Raw genomic sequence first — 23229 nt, forward strand, 5'->3', positions numbered from 1 at the left:
TTCACATTCAATGTGTTTTGAAATGTTTACAGTACTTTTTGAGTGATGGTAAAATAGTATATCCATTTCTATCTGTTTTTAAAACATTACACCAATTTGTAATAGATAATGGTAATTTTTTTTCATCGCTTTAATCAACCTTCTGTAATATAGAAAAATATAAAATTAGTTTTGTGATTTGTAAAACGTTTAACTTAAAAACAAAAGAAGAGTAATATTGTGAACAAACTGCTTGAAAACTAAGTACATTGTATTGTAAAAAATTTATATATTTTTAACAAAATTGTAAATATTTCAAAATTAAAATTTTAAATTTAATGTCCAGCTTAGTTTTCTAAAACACAATTAACATTCTTTGCAAACTTATCATTGACTTGTAATAAACGTAATAATTATATTTGATATTTAAGTCAGTTGCTTCGTTAAATTCAATTAAAAAAATTTCAAAAAGTGTCAGAAATATAACCATTTTAAATCTGTAACACATACTATCGTAAGAATTTTTATTGAACAATTTTTATTAAGCAATTTTCATTAAGAAATATTCCAATTGAAAGTAGAAAAAAAAACTAAAAGATATTCTACACAATATTTAATAGTCTAAATTTAACTTTAAAAAAGCTTATGAAAATCTCACTCATAAATTCGATTTTCACACTCTTGCCTTTCATATCCTGAATTTAACAGTTTCATATTTTTTCTCAACAGCGAGTTCGAAATCTTTACAAATATATATCGAAAAATGTCTGGTCGAAGTTTTATTCCTTGTAATAGTCAGCGAAGTCAGCGAAATAGTACCTTTTTGAAACTTATTGCTTCATGGAAAATTATTTGACTTCAAATTTTATTCATATTCAGTTTAAAAAATTTTTTATAAATATTTTTATTCAAATTAAATTATACAATGCTTTGGGGAAATCACAATAATTTCAATTAATTAAAACTTAATACACAAATCTATCACAGAAAAACAGTTAAAAATATTTTTAGTAGCTATTCTAAATGTCATTTGGAGACTGCATTATTTTGATGCCCAACAAAATTATGTTTGATTTTCCAGTTTTATTAACATTTCAATATCAAAATTATTTTTTAAAAGCTACTATAACTGTTCTGACGTGCATCTTAGTTTAGAAATGATCTGAATTACTTTTTTCTAATTCATTAAATAGTTCCATTGATAGCAGTCGAAATCCTTGTTCATATTTATAATAATTTATTCTATTGAATATGATTATAATTCAATTATAATTTTGTAGATAATAAGCATAACTCATCAATTATTTATTTAGATAATGATAATTTACAAGTAAATTCGCGTACTCTTCAAACACAAAAACACCTGACCCACATCCCACACGAAAATACCTTATAAAAAAGCTGCTAAAATTTTATTCATTTAATTATATTATCAATTTTAATATACCATTAACGTGTTTCACAAATAATTGATCCTGTTTAAATTTAAAAATACTCTCTTTCTACTGAGGAGAACCTTTATAATAACTATAAATGTCAGTGTCTTTTGTCATGTTACTGTCTTTTGGTATATGTTACTGTCTTTTTACATATATATATAAACTCAAGTCATAATAATATTATTTTTACTATAACTACTGAATATTATTTCTACTATACCCGTTGCTTGATATCACTATTCAACTTTTGAAGAGACTTTTGCAACTCTTTTCGGATCGATCCTCGATCCGTTCTTACGTCTCTCGCTCAGCAAATATTACGGCGCAGTTGTCAAGAACATTATTGTCGCCAAGGTTTCAACAATTTGCTCGAACGTAGACTAAAACTTTCAGGTATTGCAACAGTAGTGCGACTATATAGTTATGTACCCCAAGTCATTTCTCTGAATATAATGTGTTTTTTTTTTTTTTTTTTTTTGACAGAAAATACAACAAACAAAATACTTAATGCGTAAACTAAAATAATATAAAACACTAATATTCACTGTTTCTCTTTTGTGCTCATAATCTATTTAATTAAAATATTAATATAATTTTTAAGTAATTAAAATTAAAAGAGAAGGAATTTTATTTTGTTATGAAATTTAAATGTTATTAAAAATGTAAACTGCTCAAGCCCTTGGCGGGCTTATCAAATGAAAAAATATAGCCCTATTCGTTTTTTGTTAAAAAAAGAACTAAATTTAAATCAAGAAATACTATCTAGATTAAAAATAATATCATGCTGATGTTTGCCACTTACAAATAACACTGGGTAGTTATCGGCAATTGGGTATAATATGAAAAAAACACAACTACTTCGATTTAGTAGGAACAACATATGACGCAATGCTAAACGAATGGAATTTAGTTGTTATTTATTTAGTTATTGTTATTAGTAGTTGTTGTTATTTGTTTTAGTTGTTGTTGTTTATTTAGTTGTATTTAGTTTCAATAACTTTTCTTTATAATGCAATAAAATCTGACGAGCAGCTATTTAAACGAACACTTCGTTTGTTTATTTGTGGCTTGAAGTTAGGCTCGCAGAAAATGCCGTTCATGGGTTAAATTTAGTAGGAGCAACACAACCTGTGACGTAGGCTATATTATACCCAATTAAAACTTAGTTATGTTAATTTGTGAATAAATGATTCGATGCCCAGAGTAGGCACTTGCTAATAAATCTCACGCACTTTTTTTTCCATTTTGAATTCTATAATGGTTTGTAAATTACCCAGTTTCATACAAAAACAAAGTTGTTCATAATAGCGGCCATATAAACTTAAAATACTATATAAATAAAATTGCTAAAATAAGTTTCTTTAGTATTTCATTCATTTAGCCACGATTTCCCTTTATTTGAAACAATAGCCAATTATTATTTATTTAAGATTCAGAAATCATATTTCGAGACCATTGCTACATAGAAACTACTTATACAGAAATCATCAATATTCTTACGTTACTTATAGTAGATATTTATCTAGAATTCCGAAAGTGCAAACTATAAATTTTATTCAAAATACTTAGTTTTATAATAGAATGCTCAATTTTTTCTTTTATTTGTCAACGCACTTCATTTCAATTGATTCCAAACAATAACCTTATAGTATACATTTCAATTGTGATAGACCTGTTTTCTCTGCCATGTAATTATCGTGGCAGGGTAACTACTTATACAATAGTCATCCGTCTTCAATATATCTACGTTACTTAATGGGGACATGTATCTTGAATTTTGTGAAATAAAAATCTTATATCATAATCAAAAAGTATAATTTTACTACAAAATGTTTATTTCCCCCCTTCCTTTTGCCGCTGCAGCTAGTTATTCTTAACATTAACCTAATGGTATCCGTTTGAAATGCGGTAAACGTGGTTTCTCTGCCTTGTAACTATCGTTGCAGGGTAACTACTTATACAGAAATCTTCTATCAAGAATATCGTAAAGACCATTTATCTTGAATTTTGTAACATAAATATTATACGGTATTTTCGAAATGAATAATTTTACGATAAAATTTTTATTTTTTTCTCTTTGATTCTTGCGATCTTTTTTTTCTTACAAACACTATACTAATTGTATTTATTTAAGTTTCTGTAAACACATTTTCACGGCTACGCAACTTCCTTAGTAAGAAAACTAGTTTTACAGTATTCCACACTTAAAAATTTAGATACGTATCTTAAATTTCGTGACGTAAAAAATGAAAATAAAATTCGAAATGTAAACTCTGGTGATTTAAATGCATTTTTTTTTCCTTTCAAATAAACCGTTTTGTTACTGCTTTAAGCGGAACATAACTATTTTGAAATGTATTCCATTAAATAATTAAATTTTCTTTGCTCTGTAACTGTTATTGCAGAGAAACTACTTGTACAAGCGTCGTATCTCGTTAATATCTGTTCGCTTTGATTTATGGAACATAACTATTTTAATTTGCATTCGATTCAATTCTGACTCGCTAAGTATAGGAAGTAACCGCAATCTGAGAAACATGATCCTACAGACAAACATCCGTTTGGACCCCTTAAAGCCAATTTTTCTTTTTACAAATTTGGATACATCTCGAAAACTTTTTAAGCGAATTGAAAAGTTTTTTCATGATTTTGTTTAACCAAACATAATTACATGCAAAAAATATTTTTGAGCAATTTATTATTTTCATTATTTTATTAAATGATAGCCGTAAAATTTTTAAACTTCATTTAAATAAAATGTAATTTCATACGGCAAATTACAACATTTAAAGGAGTAGCTCTTGAGAAATCAAACTTTTAATATCTGACTTTTTAAAATTCGAATAGTCAATTTATTTTGTTTATTTTTTTAACGCACTGCGCTTTATTTTTTCCTGGTAATTAATAATTAATAAAAAAAATAATGGGGTAAAAGAGAAATATCAAATTTTTTAGATGAATTACTATTCCTTTTTATTATTAATTCAGTGTATTGTCCTCCTTTATTGGGAGATATTACAAGTATCCGTACTAAAATATGAGCAACACTTTTTTTAAAAAAAAATGCATTTTAAACAAAATCAGTCATAAAACGACTGTTTATTCTCCATTTCTTTAACATTTTCAATTTCTACTTGAAAAGCGATGATGTCGTTGGGCATTTATATTCTATCGGTATAAAATGAAAATAATGGCTTGAAAGAAGAATATCGAAATTTTTTAGAGTAGATACAATTCCTTTTTCTTAATTAAATGAGTAACATTTTCCTCTTCTACTCAGGAATAATACTGGTACTTTACTTTTTACAGGTATCCGAACTAAAATATAAACAATACTCATTAACAATTTGAATAAAATCAATAAAAACGCAACTATTTATTTTTTTAAAACTTTTTTAACTTCTATTTAGAAAGCGATAATATTGTTAAGCAATTTTTATGCTATCGTTATAAAAGAAAATTTATGTGGTAAAAGAAATTTTGAAATATCGATGAAATACCATTCTTTTTTTTTAATTAAATATGTATGTTGTCCTCTTTAATTGGAGAAAAAGATTGGTACTTTTTACTGGTATCCATACTAAAATTTAAACACTCCTTTTTTTAAAGAAAATATATACATTTTTAACAAAATCAGTAATAAAACGACTACTTACTCTTCTTTTTTTTTTTTAACTTTTTCAACTTCTATTTGGAAAGCGATGATATCGTTAAGCATTTTTTTATGCTATCGTGTGTAATCGTAAATAACCTATTTATCACCTAAAAAAACCCAAGTGATGATATATGTCTGAATCGTGAGGCCAATCCATTTTAACTTTATTAGTACTTTATACTCCCGCAGGATAGAAGGAAAAGAAGCCTGTATGAGCCATTCTGCATTTCTCGATGAATTCACAACGCAGACGATTTTTATTTTTATTTCTTAAATTTATCTTTTGCGCCAAACCATTAGAAATTCACCATCTGAAGAAAAAAAATTGTTTTTGTTTCAAGTAAAAGGAGAGTTGTAAGAACTGAAAACAAAAGACGATTTTAAATTTCGTCTGACCTCAACAGAAAACTAAGAGATAGAGATAAACTGAAGTGAAAAGAGAAAGGGGGAATAAAACACCCATTCTTCTTTTTTCCCTCCCCATTTTATCTAGATGTAGCAAATATGAGATGTATATAACTATCATGAGGATCCTTTTCCCCCTTCCCCCTTACGTACAGGCGGTATCGCAAAAAAATACTTCACCATTTTATTTTCATCTTTTTTCTATTCACTATATATTACAGATACTATTATTATTATTTTCTTTTTGGCGCTTTTTCCACTTATTCTACGAGATGGCCACGCTCAATATTTCATGCCATTCACGGTATTCCATTTCTTCAGAAGCAGTTTCTATTTGCCAAAGAGGATTCCTTTGGGGATATAGACGCCAACATTGCCTCTTCGCCAAGAATATTGTGTTACCATCTTAGTTCGCTCGAAGAGAAAATTTGGCCATCTAAAAATATAAAAAAAAGATATGTCTTATAGAAGAATACATGCGGTTTTTGTGGCCCCCAGCCTACCTAAAAGCAAATTTGGGGGGATGGTAGTATTAGGATCTATGAGCGATACCGGTCATGAAATATCGCGCTTCTTAATGGAATTATATCAGCTTCCTTTTTACAACTGTTTCTATTTCAAAGGTGATGATAAACCTATTATATGAGATGGGATAAAATATGATGTTTTCCTAAAACTAGACCTTAAATGTGTGAAAAGACAAATAGAAGACTATTTCTTGCACCAAATAATTTTCCGTTATTAATGAATATGCGATGCTTTCGTCAATCCTTACAACAACGCAGTTAATAAAACATTTTTAACAAATGGAAAGAGTCACCTAAGTTAAATCCTAAAAGCATTTTTATTTCGATGTTGATGAAAAACAATTTCATAACATTTCATTTAACACTAGAAAGACTGAAACTTAGTATAGACCTATATTGTCCAAGAGCAGTCAAAATTACTGGATTGTGAAAGAATAACTAATGTGTAAAGAAATTTGTTTCAAATTAATTAATATTTTTTTATTATTTACAGTTATATAACAAGTTATTAGTAAATATTAACAATAAAAAAAATTATATGTTGCACAAAAAGTCACTAAGCTCTAAGATACATTATTGTTTTTCTAATTGAAATTAAAAAGCAGGCAATATAGTTTTTATAATTAATTAGTTATTACTAATTTTAACAAATATGCGTTGCTTTATATTGATCTATCCTGAAATGAAAGGAATTATAACTTTTTCAGGAAATTCTATTTGAAAAATAACTTTCCTATATAAATATTTCATCCAGTGATTAACAATTTCTGATAATTAATATAATTAACTTTTTGCGTTTCAGTTGTTTTCAACGTAATGTAAATACTTTTTTAAAAAAAAGACACTTTAAAGTAAGTAACATATTAAAATTATGTCCTCTGCTTAAAAAGGAAAGTTGGTTTCCAAATTGAAATGCTAGTTTCCCAAATTAGCCTCCAATTTATTTAAGTAAATAAGGAGAGTATTTGGGATAGAAATAGATATATTTTATATGCTATGTACGCGAAACATTTTGTTAGATAAAAGACTGTCAAATCAAATTCTTTATTTTATATATATATATATATATATATATATATATATATATATATATATATATATATATATATATATATATATATATATATATATATATATATATATATATATATATATATATATATATATATATATATATATATATATATATATATATATATATATATATATATATATATATATATATATATTTTATAGGTTAGTGAAGAGGCCAGTCATTTGCCTTCCTTGTGTATTCTTACGCCTCATCAAAATTATTTATTACTCATAGCAAATCGTTTAATCTTTCCTTATATGGAAGTGAAAGATCTTAAAATAACTTCTCTTTTGAAATATAAATCTAATTATTATTCATTGGCATGTTTTTAGCCTTGAAGTCCCAAAATAGAATTTCTACCCTTATCCTTTACCAAAGATATTTTATGAAAACGAATGAAGTTTTAATGCTTTTATTAATAGAAGTAGTTAATATTTATATTACATATATATATATAGTCCATTTTTTAAAAAGCAACAGCTCCAAAAATGCCAGGTCCTCAGACAACAAAATGATGACCACATTTTCAAAACCTTTAGGAAAGCATTTTATTAAAAAATAAAACGATTTTCATCTGGTATATAGATTGTTTCTGCAATGCTATCTAATGAAAATTCATGATGCTTGTCAAGTAGCTCTTTCCATGAAATCGTCTGATATAAAAATGTCACTTTTTGAAAAATTTGAATTAACACTACATTGACAAACCTTTCAATAAGATAATCTTCATCATAATATTATTTAATTATTATATGATATTGAGTTATTATATGATTAACTTTTTTTTAGACAAAAAATAATTTTTCTCTTCATTGAAAGAGTACAAACGATATTTTAGTATTAGCTGAAAGAATTTTTCTGTTGAACACCTGTATAAGATTTAACATTCTGCACCGAACTCACAGTCTAAAGGAACAGCGCCGATCTCTTTTAACAAGTGCGTTCTGAATTATGAAACAGCCATTCTAGTAAATGAGATAGTGGAGGCGCATCTCTTTGTTCCTCTTCTTGAACGATTTTTTGTTCTTTTGTAACTGTACTCACTTCTGCGTTCATAATTGCCAACTCTCTCTAATTGCTCTCTATAATCAGCTCGATTGAATCATGGCTTCCCGCTCTCTCCCCTTTTTTATTTCTTCCTCTTGTTTAGCTATTCAGTGTTGTCATCTTTAGGCCAAGGTTAATGCTTCTGATTTGTAAAAAAAAATTTATCTTGTGAATTGTAGTGTTTATATAGCGATAAAAGCCCTAATAGTGAAGATCATATCTTTAAAAATAATTCTGACAAAGCTTTAACGTTATTGATATGTGTTAAAGTCAAGTTATAGAAACGTAGGAAATGGAAAAAATATAATAACCAATATTAAATAAATAATCCCAAGAAACTGAAGAAGGAAGATATTTTTTATTTTTGATATATATTCTAAGATCAGATTTTCAAGACTTGTCAAAAATGGAAAAATGAAAATGAGAAGCAAAACTAGAAAAACTACAATAGCCGAGCGGGCAAAAAGATGAAAAACAGAACAAGAAATGTAGCCACTAAATGTTGTCGTGTCACTACTGTCGTTAACAAGGGAAACCCTTTTTAACGACATTAGTACCTCACTATCTGTCCGTAACGCGTGGAAATGCATTTTACCCTGATTCACCCCTTTCAGCCACTTTGGTTTTCCTGTTCTGTTTTACATCTTCTTTTTTTTTCTTGCTCGGCTAATATAGTTTTTCTAGTTCTTTTTTTCACCCTTATTTTTCTATTTTCCGTAGGCGAATTTAGGCTTCGTATTTCAGAACAATTTTGTTTATCATCCAATAGTGTTATAGAGCATAAATTTTTTTCAAGGGAAAAACAATTTAATATTAAGAAAATTAAAACAAGAATATATTGAAATTGAAGTTGAGAAAAACTTGAGATAATTATACATGTATTTATTTGTTTGTTTGTTCATTTATTTATTATTATTATTCATTTTTAACAGTTAGCAAAATGTGTATCGATATGTCTAATATAAATTTTTCATTGTACCTTATAACTGTATCAAGGAAATGAAAACAATATATAATAAGTCTTTAAACTATTCAATGCTCCTTCAAAATAATTTGCAATTTTGTACAATTCAACATTACGAATTGAATACAAAAACAAATGAACACACACCTTTGCATTTAAAATCTATAAATCATGAAATTATTAAAAAGATTTAAAATTTAGAAATAAACCGATCAGAACTTATTAAAAATTTGCTTTGAGATAAATGAGGTTTAAATTAATGTAAACATGAATTTAATTTTATTTTTCAGCAGAAGGACATCCTTCCATGCCTACATTTGCAGGACCTGTTTCAAGTTTGACGGTTGCTAAAGGAAGGGATGCCACAATGAAATGTGTAGTTGATCATTTAGGGGATTATAGGGTAATCCGTATACTTTTATTTAAACTATTTTCCTTTCTCTTCTTAATTATTTAGACATAGTTAATAAAAATATAAAGAAAACATGAAAAATAATGTAATAAAGATTAATGGAAAAAGAAGAAGAAAAATTATTAAAATGAATTGTTTTTAAAAATATTTGTAAGTAAAATTTATTTAAAGAAATATTAAAAAGATGTAGTTGATCATTTAGGGCATTATAGGGTAATCCATATACTTTTATTTAAGCTATTTTGCTTTCTTTTTTTTAATTATTTAGACATAGTTAATAAAAATTAGACTAATTAATAAAAATAAAGAGAAAACATGGAAAATAATATAATAAAGATTAATGGAAAAAGAAGAAGAAAAATTATTAAAATGAATTGTTTTTAAAAATATTTTTAAGTAAAATTTATTTAAAAAAATATTAAAAAGATGTAGTTGATCATTTAGGGGATTATAGGGTAATCCTTTTATTTTTATTTAAACTATTTTCCTTTCTTTTTTTAATTATTTAGACAAAGTTAATAAAAATTAGACTAATTAATAAAAATATAGAGAAAACATGAAAAATAATGTAATAAAGATTAATGGAAAAAGAAGAAGAAAAATTATTAAAATGAATTGTTTTTAAAAATATTTTTAAAAAAAATTTATTTAAAAAAATATTAAAAAGATGTAGTTGATCATTTAGGGGATTATAGGTTAATCCGTATACTTTTATTTAAACTATTTTCTTTTCTTTTTTTTTTAATTATTTAGACACTAAAAAAAAATTCTCTAGTTAATACAAACATAGAAAAAACAAGAAGTTCATAATAGGGAAACGTCCTTAGTGACATGACGTATGATGACATTTACTGATTCCTGTACAATTTTTACTCTAATTATGTGATATAACTCTTCTAGAAGTTTGTAGGCAACATTTATATGACCCCCTGTTATGCATAACGTATTTAAACTTGCACATTTTGACGAAAAATGGATTAAAAATGTTGTTAAAAATTGTAGCTTGAAGATAGAAACCAATTGGAGATTTGAAATCCTGCAACGTGAAAATACCCGAGATCCGTCACAAAAAATATCATGCAACAAAAAACAGACAAAAATTTATTCCATATTGTAATTTGTTGACAAAAATTTGGTTAAAAAATATTTCTCATATATATTTTCTTTTTAAATGAATTTATCAATTTAAAATAGCTGGCTATAATAATTGCTAACTTATGTTACAAATTGACTGTACAGTATCTTAATTTTTTAAAAGCTACATTTTAAGATTAAATTAATAGTTATTGAAATCTTTTCATTGTTTTCTTTCTTTCTATGTATTAAAAGAAACCTCTTGTCTAGTAGGTAGCTTGGGTTCACGTGGACAAGCAAACTTTACTTACAATTCACACTCATGTCATCACTAGGAACAAACGCGTTTCCGTCTCTCACTACAATTTCAGAACATGGCTGTTACATTTGAAAAGCGTGGAGCCCGAAGATAGTGGATACTATATGTGCCAAGTCAATACTCAACCAATGATTAGTCAAGTTGGATACTTAGAAATAGTTGGTAAGAAGAACAACTCTATGCAATATTTATTAATTTATGAATTATTCATTTTTTAATTTTGCTTAGGGTAATGGGATATTACAACTTTAAAGAAATGAAGTGGTTATGTTTCACCATGTGATTTAAATCAGATTTGAGTGACGTCACGCGTGGTTGTCGAACCTGATTGGCTTCTTAATCGACAAATGCTAATATTTACCTATGATTGCGTCATATGCAGGTACACAATTAGGAATAAGATGGGCGTAATTAACAAGTTTCGAAAAATTTCATGAATTTAACATTAAAAAAAAAACAGTGAGCCTGACTAAATGGTGCAGTTTACAGGGAGCATAAAAATGATTAATAAAAATGTACTGTCTGAATAACTTTTGGTCAAACGATCGGATTTTCACTCAATAAAATTCAATATTAATGGTCCGAAGGCTTACCTTTAAATACACTAATTGGTGCAAATGGAATCGCGAAGGCTCAGTGGATAGAGCATTCACCTCCCAATGAGGTGACGATCCCAGCGATAGCTGGTTGATATGAATTTTGCTCCTAGTTCGCACCGATTACAGTGATGACGTAAAATATCCTCAGTGGTAGACGGATCATGGATTAGAATTCCCTTTTTCTCTGGAATAACAGTAGGAAGGTTTGTGGTTTTCCTCTCTATGCTACTCAAATGAGGGTTGGTTCCATCAAAAAGTTTTCCACGAAGACCAGTTTGACAGAATGCTCGATCGAGAAGTTCCCTTATCTTCTGGGTTAGGTTCAAAATTATAAGGCTACGGAGTTGAACATTGATATTGATAGAACTGATGACATTGATAGTAACTCAGAATTGGGTCGGCTGTCAACGTTGGTTATAAAATAAAATTAGCGTAAATGATTTTAGATTACAAATTCGGATATCAAAACGTACTTTCACCGAAAAAGCATACCTTTTCTTCGGGGATTTTCGATTCTTTGGATTAATATGATACCAATAATTTGATCAGGAAAGCGAAACCACTTAATGTTAATTTTACTTTTTGCATATTTCGCCGCATCTCGAAAACTTTTAATGCGAATCGAAAATTTTTTGCACACAACTATAAAATTTGTTAATTCAATGATAAAAATTAATTCATGCAAAAATAATAATAATAATAATATTTAATAATTATTTACTATTTTTTAATATTTTATTTAATAATAGTCGAAATATTTTTAAATTGCAAAGTATACAATTTTTTCTGGCCATTTTACAAAATTTTAAATAAAAAAATTTAAAAATTCAATAATCAAGCTTTTTACAGCTCATGTCTAAATCTAAGACAGCAGATTTGATAACTTAAAATTGTATAAATATGTAGAGAAATTTCGTTTCACTTTACGACATCTACCAAATTTTATCGTTTTTGATGTTATAAGTTCCGCTTAACCGAACAAAATTAAACAATACACTATATTTCACACCCAAAACAGCAATAGCTTCTTTTAATATTTATTTGTAAAAAAATAAAGCGATATTAGACCGTTAAGGGAAGTCATATTACAAACGTATATCAAGATCATTACAAATATTTATAATGTGTACTAATTCGAAAACTTTGATTTTGATAAATGCTAATGATTATCTTTAATTATTTATACGCACTTTCTGGAACAGATAGTGGAATGTCACTCGAAACCAAAGCTTATTTTTTTAAACACTTGTGTTAATTAACTTCGCGTAAATGAAAACCAATAATTTAAAAAAATTTTGCCTGTTAAAATTCTGTCATAGAAATTTATAAAATTCAAAATTTAACTTTTATTAAAAATATTTAACGAGGTATCATTAAATTTTTATGAAATACACAGGCATATTTAAGATAATTTTCTTGACAACAAAAAGAAAAACATGTATTTTGTATTAAGATTTTATTAAGGTATTAAAAATTTGTCAATTGCTTTTGGAAGAAAAATCAATTAATTGATAATAAATAATTTATTTCAAAGCGCTAGAAAATCATAATGCATACTAATTGATATAAAAATTTAATAGTTTAAAATTTACTATTACAGGAAGCCGATATTATCAATGGATAGATTCTCAATCATTTACTCAAAAAATCATATTCTTATGTTTATTTTAAAATTGAGAATAAGATAGAAACAAATGCCCAAACTGCACCAATTATTAATAAAATTATCAACAAATGCCCAAACTGCACCAATTATCAATGTTAACATTTACAGGTAAATTATGGAATACTCCGGCATTTTTTTCTTGATATGTTATTTTTTTATAATTCAGGGCATTGCATATCTGCTTTGTTTCCATTTTTCAGTACCTCCTGAATTTGTAAATGAAGTTATCAATAGAAACATATCAGTTGCAGAAAACGCCAATATTACTCTATCCTGTAGAGCTACCGGAAATCCCATACCAAAGATAAAGTGGAGGAGAGAAGACGGACAACCTATCATTATTGGGCAGCAAAAAAGTACACACTATTCGTATGATCTAGTACTTGAACATCAAAATTTATATAATGTATAATATAATTGTTGAACATCAAAAATAAATATAATCGATTTAATGGCATCACAAGTTATCCTTTACAAGTCACTACCTTTCCCCTATTTTTTAAGTGACACATACCATACAAATTACCTGAATTTCCCCCTGGTAATTCCTGAATATCAAAAATAACTATAGTAGATTTAATGGCATCACAAGTTACTTACCCTTTTACCATTCTTTAAGTGACACATACCTTATAAGTTACCTGAATTTCCCCCTGATAACAGCTCGATACACAGAAATTACTTATTGTCTACATAGAAATTTTGGTTATTTTCCCAAAAAAGCTCGGTTCAATAATTTTAAAAATATGTCTGATTATTATGCTTCAAATCTATACATTAAAAGCAAAAAGTTGACTACACAGCATGATTGCCCAATGCGCTTCAAAAAGAGCTTCTTAAACTTAACAGAAATCGCTTAAGGTAGATCACTGGTCTCTCCACCCTCAAGAGACACCTTTACATTATGGGTATCGCACCCGACCTTTTTTGTCATCTCGAGGAGGAAACTTCAAGACATATTTGTGAGTGTAAAGTTTATTCTGTTCAAAGATTTGACAGAATAGACTGGGATAAAATTGTGTTAAGGCCTGAGAATTACAGGATTTTCCTGTCAGGTGCTTGCTGAACCTTGTTTCAGCTATTATCGTGATCTAGGGTTTGGGTACAATAAACCTCTGGTCAATGCGCCTTGCTCCTCGGAGCTGCTTAACCTTTAAGTCTAATAATCAACGATTAAAATATCTTAACTTTTCTTCATGTACTTTTTATGCATCAGAACCATGTTTTTATATTAAAAATTACTCAAATATTAAAATCATATTATCTTTAAAAGTAACTGATATCGAAATACCATTTTAAGCCTAAATTATTTATTGGAGATTAAGCAAATTATCTTTTTAGTAATACTTTTTGGGTAATACCTTTGAACATTAAAAATACATTATCATAACGTGTTTATATTAAAAATGACACAAATCTTAAAATCATATTATCCTCTGCAACTGGCATTGAAAGTACCTTTTTAAACCTAATCTAAAAAACATAGATTAAGTAAATTATGCTTTTATTAATGCTTAATGGATAATACTTTTAAACATCAAAAGCGGATTTTTATAACATGTTTATAGTAAAAATGACTTAAATCTTAGAATAATTTTTTCCTCAAAAATAACTTATATCGAAATACCATTTAAAGCCTAATCTTGTTATCATTGACAAAGTAAATTCGGCATTTTTTCACATTTTCAAGCATTAATAACTATCTAATAAACATTTTAGAAGTTTTTTTAGCACTTTGACGCGGATGGAGCAAAGGTGTTCCTTCTAAATATTTTTTCTCCAACTATCTAATTACATGCAAAAATATATTTATGTATTTTTTAAATAATAAAAACAGTTTAATAGATACTTAAAAAATCTGTTAGATTATTAGAATTATATTTGTACAAAAATATAAAATCCAAAAAAGTAGTCTGAAAAAAGAAATTTTCATTCATATTCAAAGATTTAGCAATAATTGATATTGTAAATTAAAGAAACTTCAATGATGAATAATGGTTTCTCTTAGATCTAAATAATTGCAAATTTGAAAAACTATTGTTTGGAAATGAGTTGTGTTTGGAAGATTTTACCTTTAGCACAGAAAAAGAAACCGTTGTTTCATGCAGTATTTCATAACCATAAATTATTAAAATGCTAAATGTAATATTTTTCACTTATTTTGATCTAAATTAAAACAGAATAATGAAAAAGTAGGAAAAATATGTTCCATAAAAATTCTACGTCAAAGGTTGAATTGAATGCTTTAGATCTTATGCATTTTAGACAAAATTTCAATTAATAGATCAAAAGATATTTCATCTTTCTCCAAACTTCCTTTCTTGACACACATTTATTTATTTAGTACTTAATGACCAAAGTTTTTAAATTAACTATTTGCTATTAATTTAAGATAATTTCCTACTTTTAGTGGATCTATTTGATGGAGAGGAATTAATTCTACGCAAAGTATCTCGTCAAAGTATGGGAGCGTATTTGTGCATAGCATCCAATGGTGTACCACCGGCCATAAGTCGACGAATGCACATTGATATAACCTGTAAGTTTTATCAACTTCTTATGAACAAAAATCTAAAATTATAGCGAGACAAGTCATGCATACTTATTTAAGAAATTTTCAGTTCCTCCCATGATCTGGATCCCAAACCAGCTTGTTGGCGCAGCTGAAGGCAATCCTATTGCACTGGAATGCAATACTGAAGCGCACCCCGCTGCCACTAATTTTTGGGTGAGGAATGACCACGTCGTTGGTGCGTCCAGTGAAAAATATGAAACCTATCAGATTGTAAATGGATATAAAGTTCACATGAAGATAGTGGTAAAGAATCTAAATAAAGATGATTTTGGTGTATACAGATGTGTATCGAAAAATGCTTTAGGAGAAACGGCTGGATCCGTTAATTTGTACAGTAAGCATTGCCATATCTATTCTTCTTCGTCTCATAAAAAAAATTAAAGAAATAATAAAATCTAGCCGCCTTTGGCAACCAGCTAGATCACCTTTCAAAATTATCTTGTATAACCTATAAACTTTATTGGTAACCGAATCGAATGCACAGTACAACTGTATTTAAATAACTTACTTCTTCTACCACTCCTCTAATCCTAACACCTTAGTTAGTTTTAAACAATATATTTACTATTTTTTTTCTCACCTTTTTGCTCGAAAAGGCAAGTTCCGTCACCAACAGTTGCCATGACGATATGCGGCACAATAGCACCGTTTTTGTTTAAAATTTCTACAGCCACTTTAGAAAGGATCAAAAAGTTACTGTTTATTTCTGTGGAAGTTAAAAATTATTCTAAATAAATACTTCGTATAATCGTATAATTAAATAATATAATCGTATAATATAAATAATCGTATAATTAACTATTCAACACTATTTAAATTAATACTTAAGCCATATGCGTGTTCGAGGGGGGAGACACTTTTTGTTTTTAGAAAACCGTTCGTTTATTTTAAGTTTTATGTATATACGCATGTTTATTTTTTATATGAATGTATATTTATACATAAATGTGTACATAAAACTTGTTGTTACTGACGTATGCCTGCTTTAGGCAGAGGGGGTGCGATAGTTCTTGTTTTTCCAGTGACGCCATTTATGGCCAAGAATTCGACTTCTGCCACAACATACGTTGCACCCGTTTATAGGGCGGACCCATTCATACATCCATTCATTCATCCACTGATCATAATTTTGACCTGAATCAGAGAACGATCGATCTCCAATCCAGTACCCCCAGAGGTTTTGATTTGTTATGGGAACATGGAGGACTTTTCGCGACTCGACAGATTTAACGTGCATCAGTCACTTTACTACACGGGGAGTCTTCGGCAGGCGGGATTCGAACCCACGAACTCTCAGACATGGGCCCATATATATAACTTAAAATAGGCGAACAGTTTTCTAAAAATAAAGAGTGTGCACCTTCACGACAACCTAAAAAAATGAATCTAAATATATACTTAACGTAAAATTAGTTTTTCAACGCTAATTAATGAAAGAAAAAAAACTTTGCAAATGGTTTACAAACAGCATACCTCTTGATGCTGAATTTTGTTATTTTTATTCAATGCGAAATACTATAGGAATTTTTCACAATTCATTCATTATATTGTTATTAGAAAAACATTGTTTTGAAATTTCTTCTTTCTTCACAAGAATTTCTATTAGATAGGAATTATTAACACTTTCGCTGCCGATCCCGCACCAGGGCGTGACGAAATTCCTTCTAGTAGTTTGTGTCTAAAAAAACAGATCAAGTGGTAGCAAGGTGTATATTAACGTCCAACTATTTCTCAGAAAATACGATATTTTCTCACCAAAATAACACATTGTTTATTGAAATAAAGTTATTGTGAATTTTAAAAACTAAAGTAGTTGTTTAAGAAATAAAAGTTAACTTTAATTTTATTATTATCGATTGCCACTTTTCAATGAAAGACACAGCATAATCACCTGTTCTCGGCTGGCAGTGAACGTGTTAAATGAATGATGAATTATTAATCGCATATAAATTTAATTACTGGTTACGAAAATCATAAAGAGTTTTAAAAAAAAAATTCTATTTCTCGGAAGCCCTATGACCCTTCGCGGAACACCATTTAGGAACCACAGGTATAAGGTATCATTATCAGGCTAATTCTTCGACCAGGTAGCGACAAAATTGTTGCTGTTGTCATTAAAAATTTTATGACTTTCTGACACTATCTATAGTTTGTCAAGTAAGAACTCACCTAACCATTTGTCTGGACCCGTGGCGGTGACTATGGTAACGAGGTATAACTATTTCTAGTAGGGGTTTGGAGTCACTGTTTAGGACAGGTTTTGGTCGGCGAGAGAAAGGGTAACTTTTTCTATAGTCTACTGTGTTAGCCCTAGAGTGAAGAGAAGCTACCCTTCCTGAATTGCGCTATTCTTGTTTCCATATCAGCAGATAGCCTCAGACTTTGTGTCGAGGGGAGTTCTTAACGTAGACAAACTTTATGTAATGTTCATATATTTTTCAATAAAAAAATAAAGAATACAATAAAAAAAAGGTTCTATCTTTAGACTCGATATAAATGATTAGTAAAAGACAGAAAATTGTTGAATGTTGCCGAATTCTATTTAAAATGCTCAGTCATTTTAATCAACGATAAAACTAACGTACCCAGATGATTTTAATTAATAAACAAATTAAAATAAGTGTTTAATAAGTGTTATTTCATTAAAATTGCAACGAAGAACTAAATCTGTATGTTTATTACGAAAATTTTAAATTTAGTAACTTGTTATATCTTTATACTTTCAGAAATTAAAACAAGCACCCACAATATCATTCCTCCAGTATCAACTCCGCCAGAACAACCTATAATCAATATACTAGGTATTATTTTAATACTACTTGATACCATTGTAATAAGTTCCGTTATAAATAAGTCAAATAATTTATACAGTTACTTGATACAATTTTGAAAACTTGAGAAAAGAAAATTATCTTCATCTTATCTTGCAAAATACTTTTATATCTGTCTTGTATATGGACAAAATTTAAGTAAACAAAATTCAAAACAGAAAATTTATAAAGAATGATAAAGAAAAAAAGATTAATTTCATTCATTCACTTCACATAGTTAACCTGATAATAATTTTGATATTTCTTGCCACGCACAATGCACAATAAAAAAAAATAAAAAAAAACTGACCACCTTGAATAACTTTTGATCTAATAATCGATTCTTCACGTTCTAAAACTCAAACTTAATGGTTTGAGGGGGTAACCTCAAATATGCTAATTAATTATTGCAGACGATATTTTAATTTACAAAATAAGACACAAAAACGTGCTTTCTATGAATAAATATAACTCCTTTTCTGCAGATTAGGATTTCTGATCCCCAAAATATATCCGCAATCTGGGAAATATGGCCCCCATAGTTTGGTCAATAGAGCGATCCAAAGTTCGGACCACATAATGTTAATTGTACTTTTTGCTTATTTCGCCGTATCTCGAAAACTTTTAAAGCGAATTGAAAAACATTTGCTCACAATTATAAAATTCGTTTATACAATGCTAATACCATGCAAAAAATAAATTTTAGCAAATATTTATTATTTTTTTATTTTTCTATTTAATAATAGTCGAAAATTTTTGAATTGTTAGGTATACAATTTTTAACATCACTTTAAAGCATCTAATTTTACTTTACAAGGTATATAATTTTACATTAAAGTATTAATTTTACAATTAGCGGAGCCTCTCTCTCTAAGTTGCTAGCGAGCGATAACTGGCACTGGCAAACTCGAACAACACAGGAATGGTTTACACTGATGGAATGAAGTTAAATTGCATAATATTATGCTAATTTGTCATCCATTTATTTAAATTTAAGTTGACAAATGAAATTATTTTGAAATTAAATTAGTAAATGTCATTCATTTATAATCTTTTTTTTACATTTAGAAGAAACAGAGGAAGAAAAATTAAGCAAAACAAGCATGCAAGACAATTTGTCATTACAAGAACAAGAAACAGAATTTAGCATTGAACACAGTACAGGTAATGTTAATTTTACATTTGCCTACACTTATACGCATTCTTGTTTTTTGATCTAAAAAATAATATTTTCAATCTAATAATTATACTTTATATGTTTTGTTCATTTTAACGATAAAATTACAAAGATCAGGGCAATATATTGATAACACTTACTTTTAAATAATTCAGGAGAACACTTTTAGTGAAAAACGCCTAAAAATGTTCTTATAAGCAGTAAGATATTTCTGTGTATTGTTCTATTTATCTAGTACTGATGTAGAGATTCAGGAAACTTGTGTAGTACATATCGGAAAGCTGTACAATTTCATGCAAAAATGTCGTTCTCCCTGAGTCGACATTAAATTGTCGAGCTCCCAACTAACTTGGTGAATAATGGTGGATTTAAAATTTAATGTGAGAGATGTAATGTGTTAGATTTCTGTGCCCCAGAAGAAAACTTAAGGCTACTCTTATTCCCACTCGGTGCTTTTTTTTTAACATCTGGTTTACCTTTTTTTTTTCAATTAAAATATGAACCGCATTCGATTTTTTTGTAAAATATTTAAGGATTTACTATAGATATATCTATTTCTTACTTTTGAAAGTGTTCTTATGGAAAGATACATTGCTGTTTTTATTAGTTCATTCTTCATAAATTGCCATTATTTAAGTTTATATCGATATAATACGCGAAATAAAATATTCCCATACATTTTTGTCGCTTGATAATCGCATTTTCTTTGCCTAAAAGAACCGGTAATATTTTAACAAAAATCAAAAGCTTAGTCATTTAAATTGCTGTACTAAATCCAATTTTACAGCTGTTTAATGTTTTTTTTTTATATTTTATAATTACATAATTTCTTAATTAAAATAAATATTTGTAATGATTATTTTATTTAGACTTGTTTAAATATTCATTAAATGTATTATTATTATTTTTTTTGTTGAAAATGTGGTTTTATTGATAAAAACATAATAAACAAACAACTTCGAAATGTTTTCTTTCATATATTTCTGTACAAATACATAAATTTATTTTACAAATGTATTAACTACATTGTGCACAAATACAATCAATTCTTGATATTGTGAACTCGTGTAAGAAGACACTAAATAATTTCGCGAGATCGATTTTTTTTTTAATAATTCAGTCAAATTACTAACATAATTTTTTCCAAATAGTTATTTCAAATAATGAAAACATCTTAATTTTTTCAACTGAGTTTTGGTGAAGCAGTTCTACTTCGACATCTACCTTTTTGATTACAACTTCAGATATTATAAACTATATGTACTTCCACTGTTCTCAATTACTCACTCCTTAAATATAAGTTTCTACAAGGTTCATTAAAGGTCAAGTTTTTTATGAGCAGATGTACGCTTCTAACATGTCCATTTCTTAAGAAATGAATAATTTAGGCAGCTTTTTAAACATTCTTATTAGTTTCGAGAAATTATTCAAGAAAAATTTAAGAATTAGAATTCAATTTTTTTTTTTTAAATTCTTCAGAAATTAATGTCAAGATCTTTTCGATCATAAATATTTCGGAAAGTCAAGCGCCCTCTCTCTAAAAAATGTTTCTCTCTATTGGCAATATAGCAACAATGTAGGGGTTTTAAATTTATTTTTTCGCGATATAGAAAAATTCATGTTATCAAAGTTTCCAGTTTTTAATATCAGCGTTATTTATTATATATTTACGTATATATATTATTTATGATAAAATTAGAACAATAAAAACTAACAAATTATGCCTCAAATTATAAATTCATGATTTCATTACTCTAGATCAATCGTAGACAATGAACCATTAAGTAAAGTAAAATTGACTAACGATTTGTTTTAAAATGCAGCCCAAAACTCTGTGCTCGAATTTCACAGACGAGTACTTTTTTTCCTGCAAGTCTGTTTGCTCCTTTAAAATTAAATAATTTTGTTTATTATTTATTTTAACTATCAGACATTAAAATTACACCAATTAATTGAAATATAAAGAGTAAAATAAAAATATGCATAAGTAGAGCTTTTAAAATAATAAGAAATAATGCATAAGTGGTTTAATGCATAAAATATTTGCTTATACTTATTACTAGCCATACCTAAATACCACATTTGTAGCAACAGTTTAAGGATCGGCAACCTTTTGAAATGAAAGAGCCAAAAGTTACAATTTTACAGAATTTCCCGCGTTTAAAGAGCCACTAAAAATTTTTGATTTAATACTATAGAATTTTTTTATGTATATTTAATTTTTAGTTAAAAAAACGATTTTGAATACATTTATTCTTTATTTTTGAAATACGTTAATAATTTTTTTTAAATTTAGTTTTCAAATTAAATTTTTAATTTTTTAAAATTATTTCTTTTGGGGGGGATAAGAATACTTGGATAATTAAAATTCGATGAAAATTGTAAATTTTCTTACTAATTCTTGTCAAATTTTTAACAGAAAACGCGATTTTTTTTCTATTGAATGTGCAACGAAACACAATCTTATCAGATAGATTTTATAATCAAATTTTTTAATTTTTCATAGCAATTCCGCAATAATATTCATTTATATTATATCAAAATTTTTTCACAATTTTCCTTTTTTAAGAAATATGTACCGTCTATTCTTGTAATTGTTAAAAAAATTTTTTTAAGCACTTAATTATTGAACATTTAAATAAATTAAAAAAATTTTTGTCAAAGCAAACGTTAAATCGACTTATGATGAAGTGCTAGAAACGATGGTCACATACTTTTTCTATTTATTGTAAAAAATTTTAAAATTTATAGAGCTTCAAGCTTTCCGACTCAAATAATTTAACATTTTTTTAAAAAATTAATTTAATAAAAGTCATTGAAAGTAACGATCTTCTATTATTTTAAATATCTTTTGTAAGCAAAATTACAACATTATTGTATTTGATTATGAAATTTAATAATATGCAGGTGATTCGGAGTGACGGCTCTTAATATGCATTTAAGGAAATTTTGTTTCAAGTGAACGCGAAAAAGAAAGGATAGAGGTCACACGTTAGAATTTTAACTATCGAAAACAAACTAATCACTATTGAGGAAGGCAAGTGTAAAAAGGCGATTAACGATTTTTTACCAAATTAAATAACTTTATAAATTAAAAACTTTAACATTCACCTGGCAATTAAACAGGCCTGTTATTATTACTATTATTATAAAGATTATTATCAATGTATTGTATTAGATATTTTTTAAATTCATATGCTTGTTTTTTCCCTTTTAAATTTTAATTTACTACTTCCGCTGAAGTAGATTTTTATCTTTATTTTTGACAAGGTTTATAAAAATTTATATTAAGGGTGGTCTTTTCATAACATCATGTTTTACATAATAATAACATGTGATACACATCAAAGGCTTTAAAAAATGTAGATGAGAATTAAATTAGTATTTGTTCATTAAATTGAAAAATTATCAGACATCAATTATGACTCGTGCATTTTTTTTTAAAATTCTTAATCTAAGTAGGATTCTTTTTCATGCATTTCAAATATTATATGCGTATTTATTTA

At 27.4% G+C, this 23229-nt stretch overlaps 1 protein-coding gene across 4 annotated transcripts in view; it reads left to right on the plus strand.

The window, feature by feature from the left end:
- Positions 1 to 23229, plus strand: part of LOC107446919 (lachesin) — a 52698-nt gene that overhangs the window by 24396 nt on the left and 5073 nt on the right. Inside the window, exons 2-8 of one of the 4 annotated variants that reach the window (XM_016061700.4) lie at positions 9382 to 9494; positions 10851 to 11058; positions 13362 to 13517; positions 15572 to 15700; positions 15783 to 16070; positions 18463 to 18537; positions 19615 to 19710. In XM_016061700.4, coding sequence (XP_015917186.1) covers positions 9382 to 9494; positions 10851 to 11058; positions 13362 to 13517; positions 15572 to 15700; positions 15783 to 16070; positions 18463 to 18537; positions 19615 to 19710 — 1065 coding nt within the window. Of the gene's footprint in view, positions 1 to 9381; positions 9495 to 9937; positions 9959 to 10850; positions 11059 to 13361; positions 13518 to 15571; positions 15701 to 15782; positions 16071 to 18462; positions 18538 to 19614; positions 19711 to 23229 lie in introns of those variants that run through there. The other 3 variants (XM_071178682.2, XM_087165839.1, XM_016061718.4) reach the window with 3 other exon arrangements.

The sequence above is a fragment of the Parasteatoda tepidariorum genome, chromosome 6 (assembly GCF_982258835.1).
Source record: "Parasteatoda tepidariorum strain Cologne lab strain chromosome 6, Ptep-v5.0, whole genome shotgun sequence".
Lineage (NCBI taxonomy): Eukaryota > Metazoa > Arthropoda > Arachnida > Araneae > Theridiidae > Parasteatoda > Parasteatoda tepidariorum.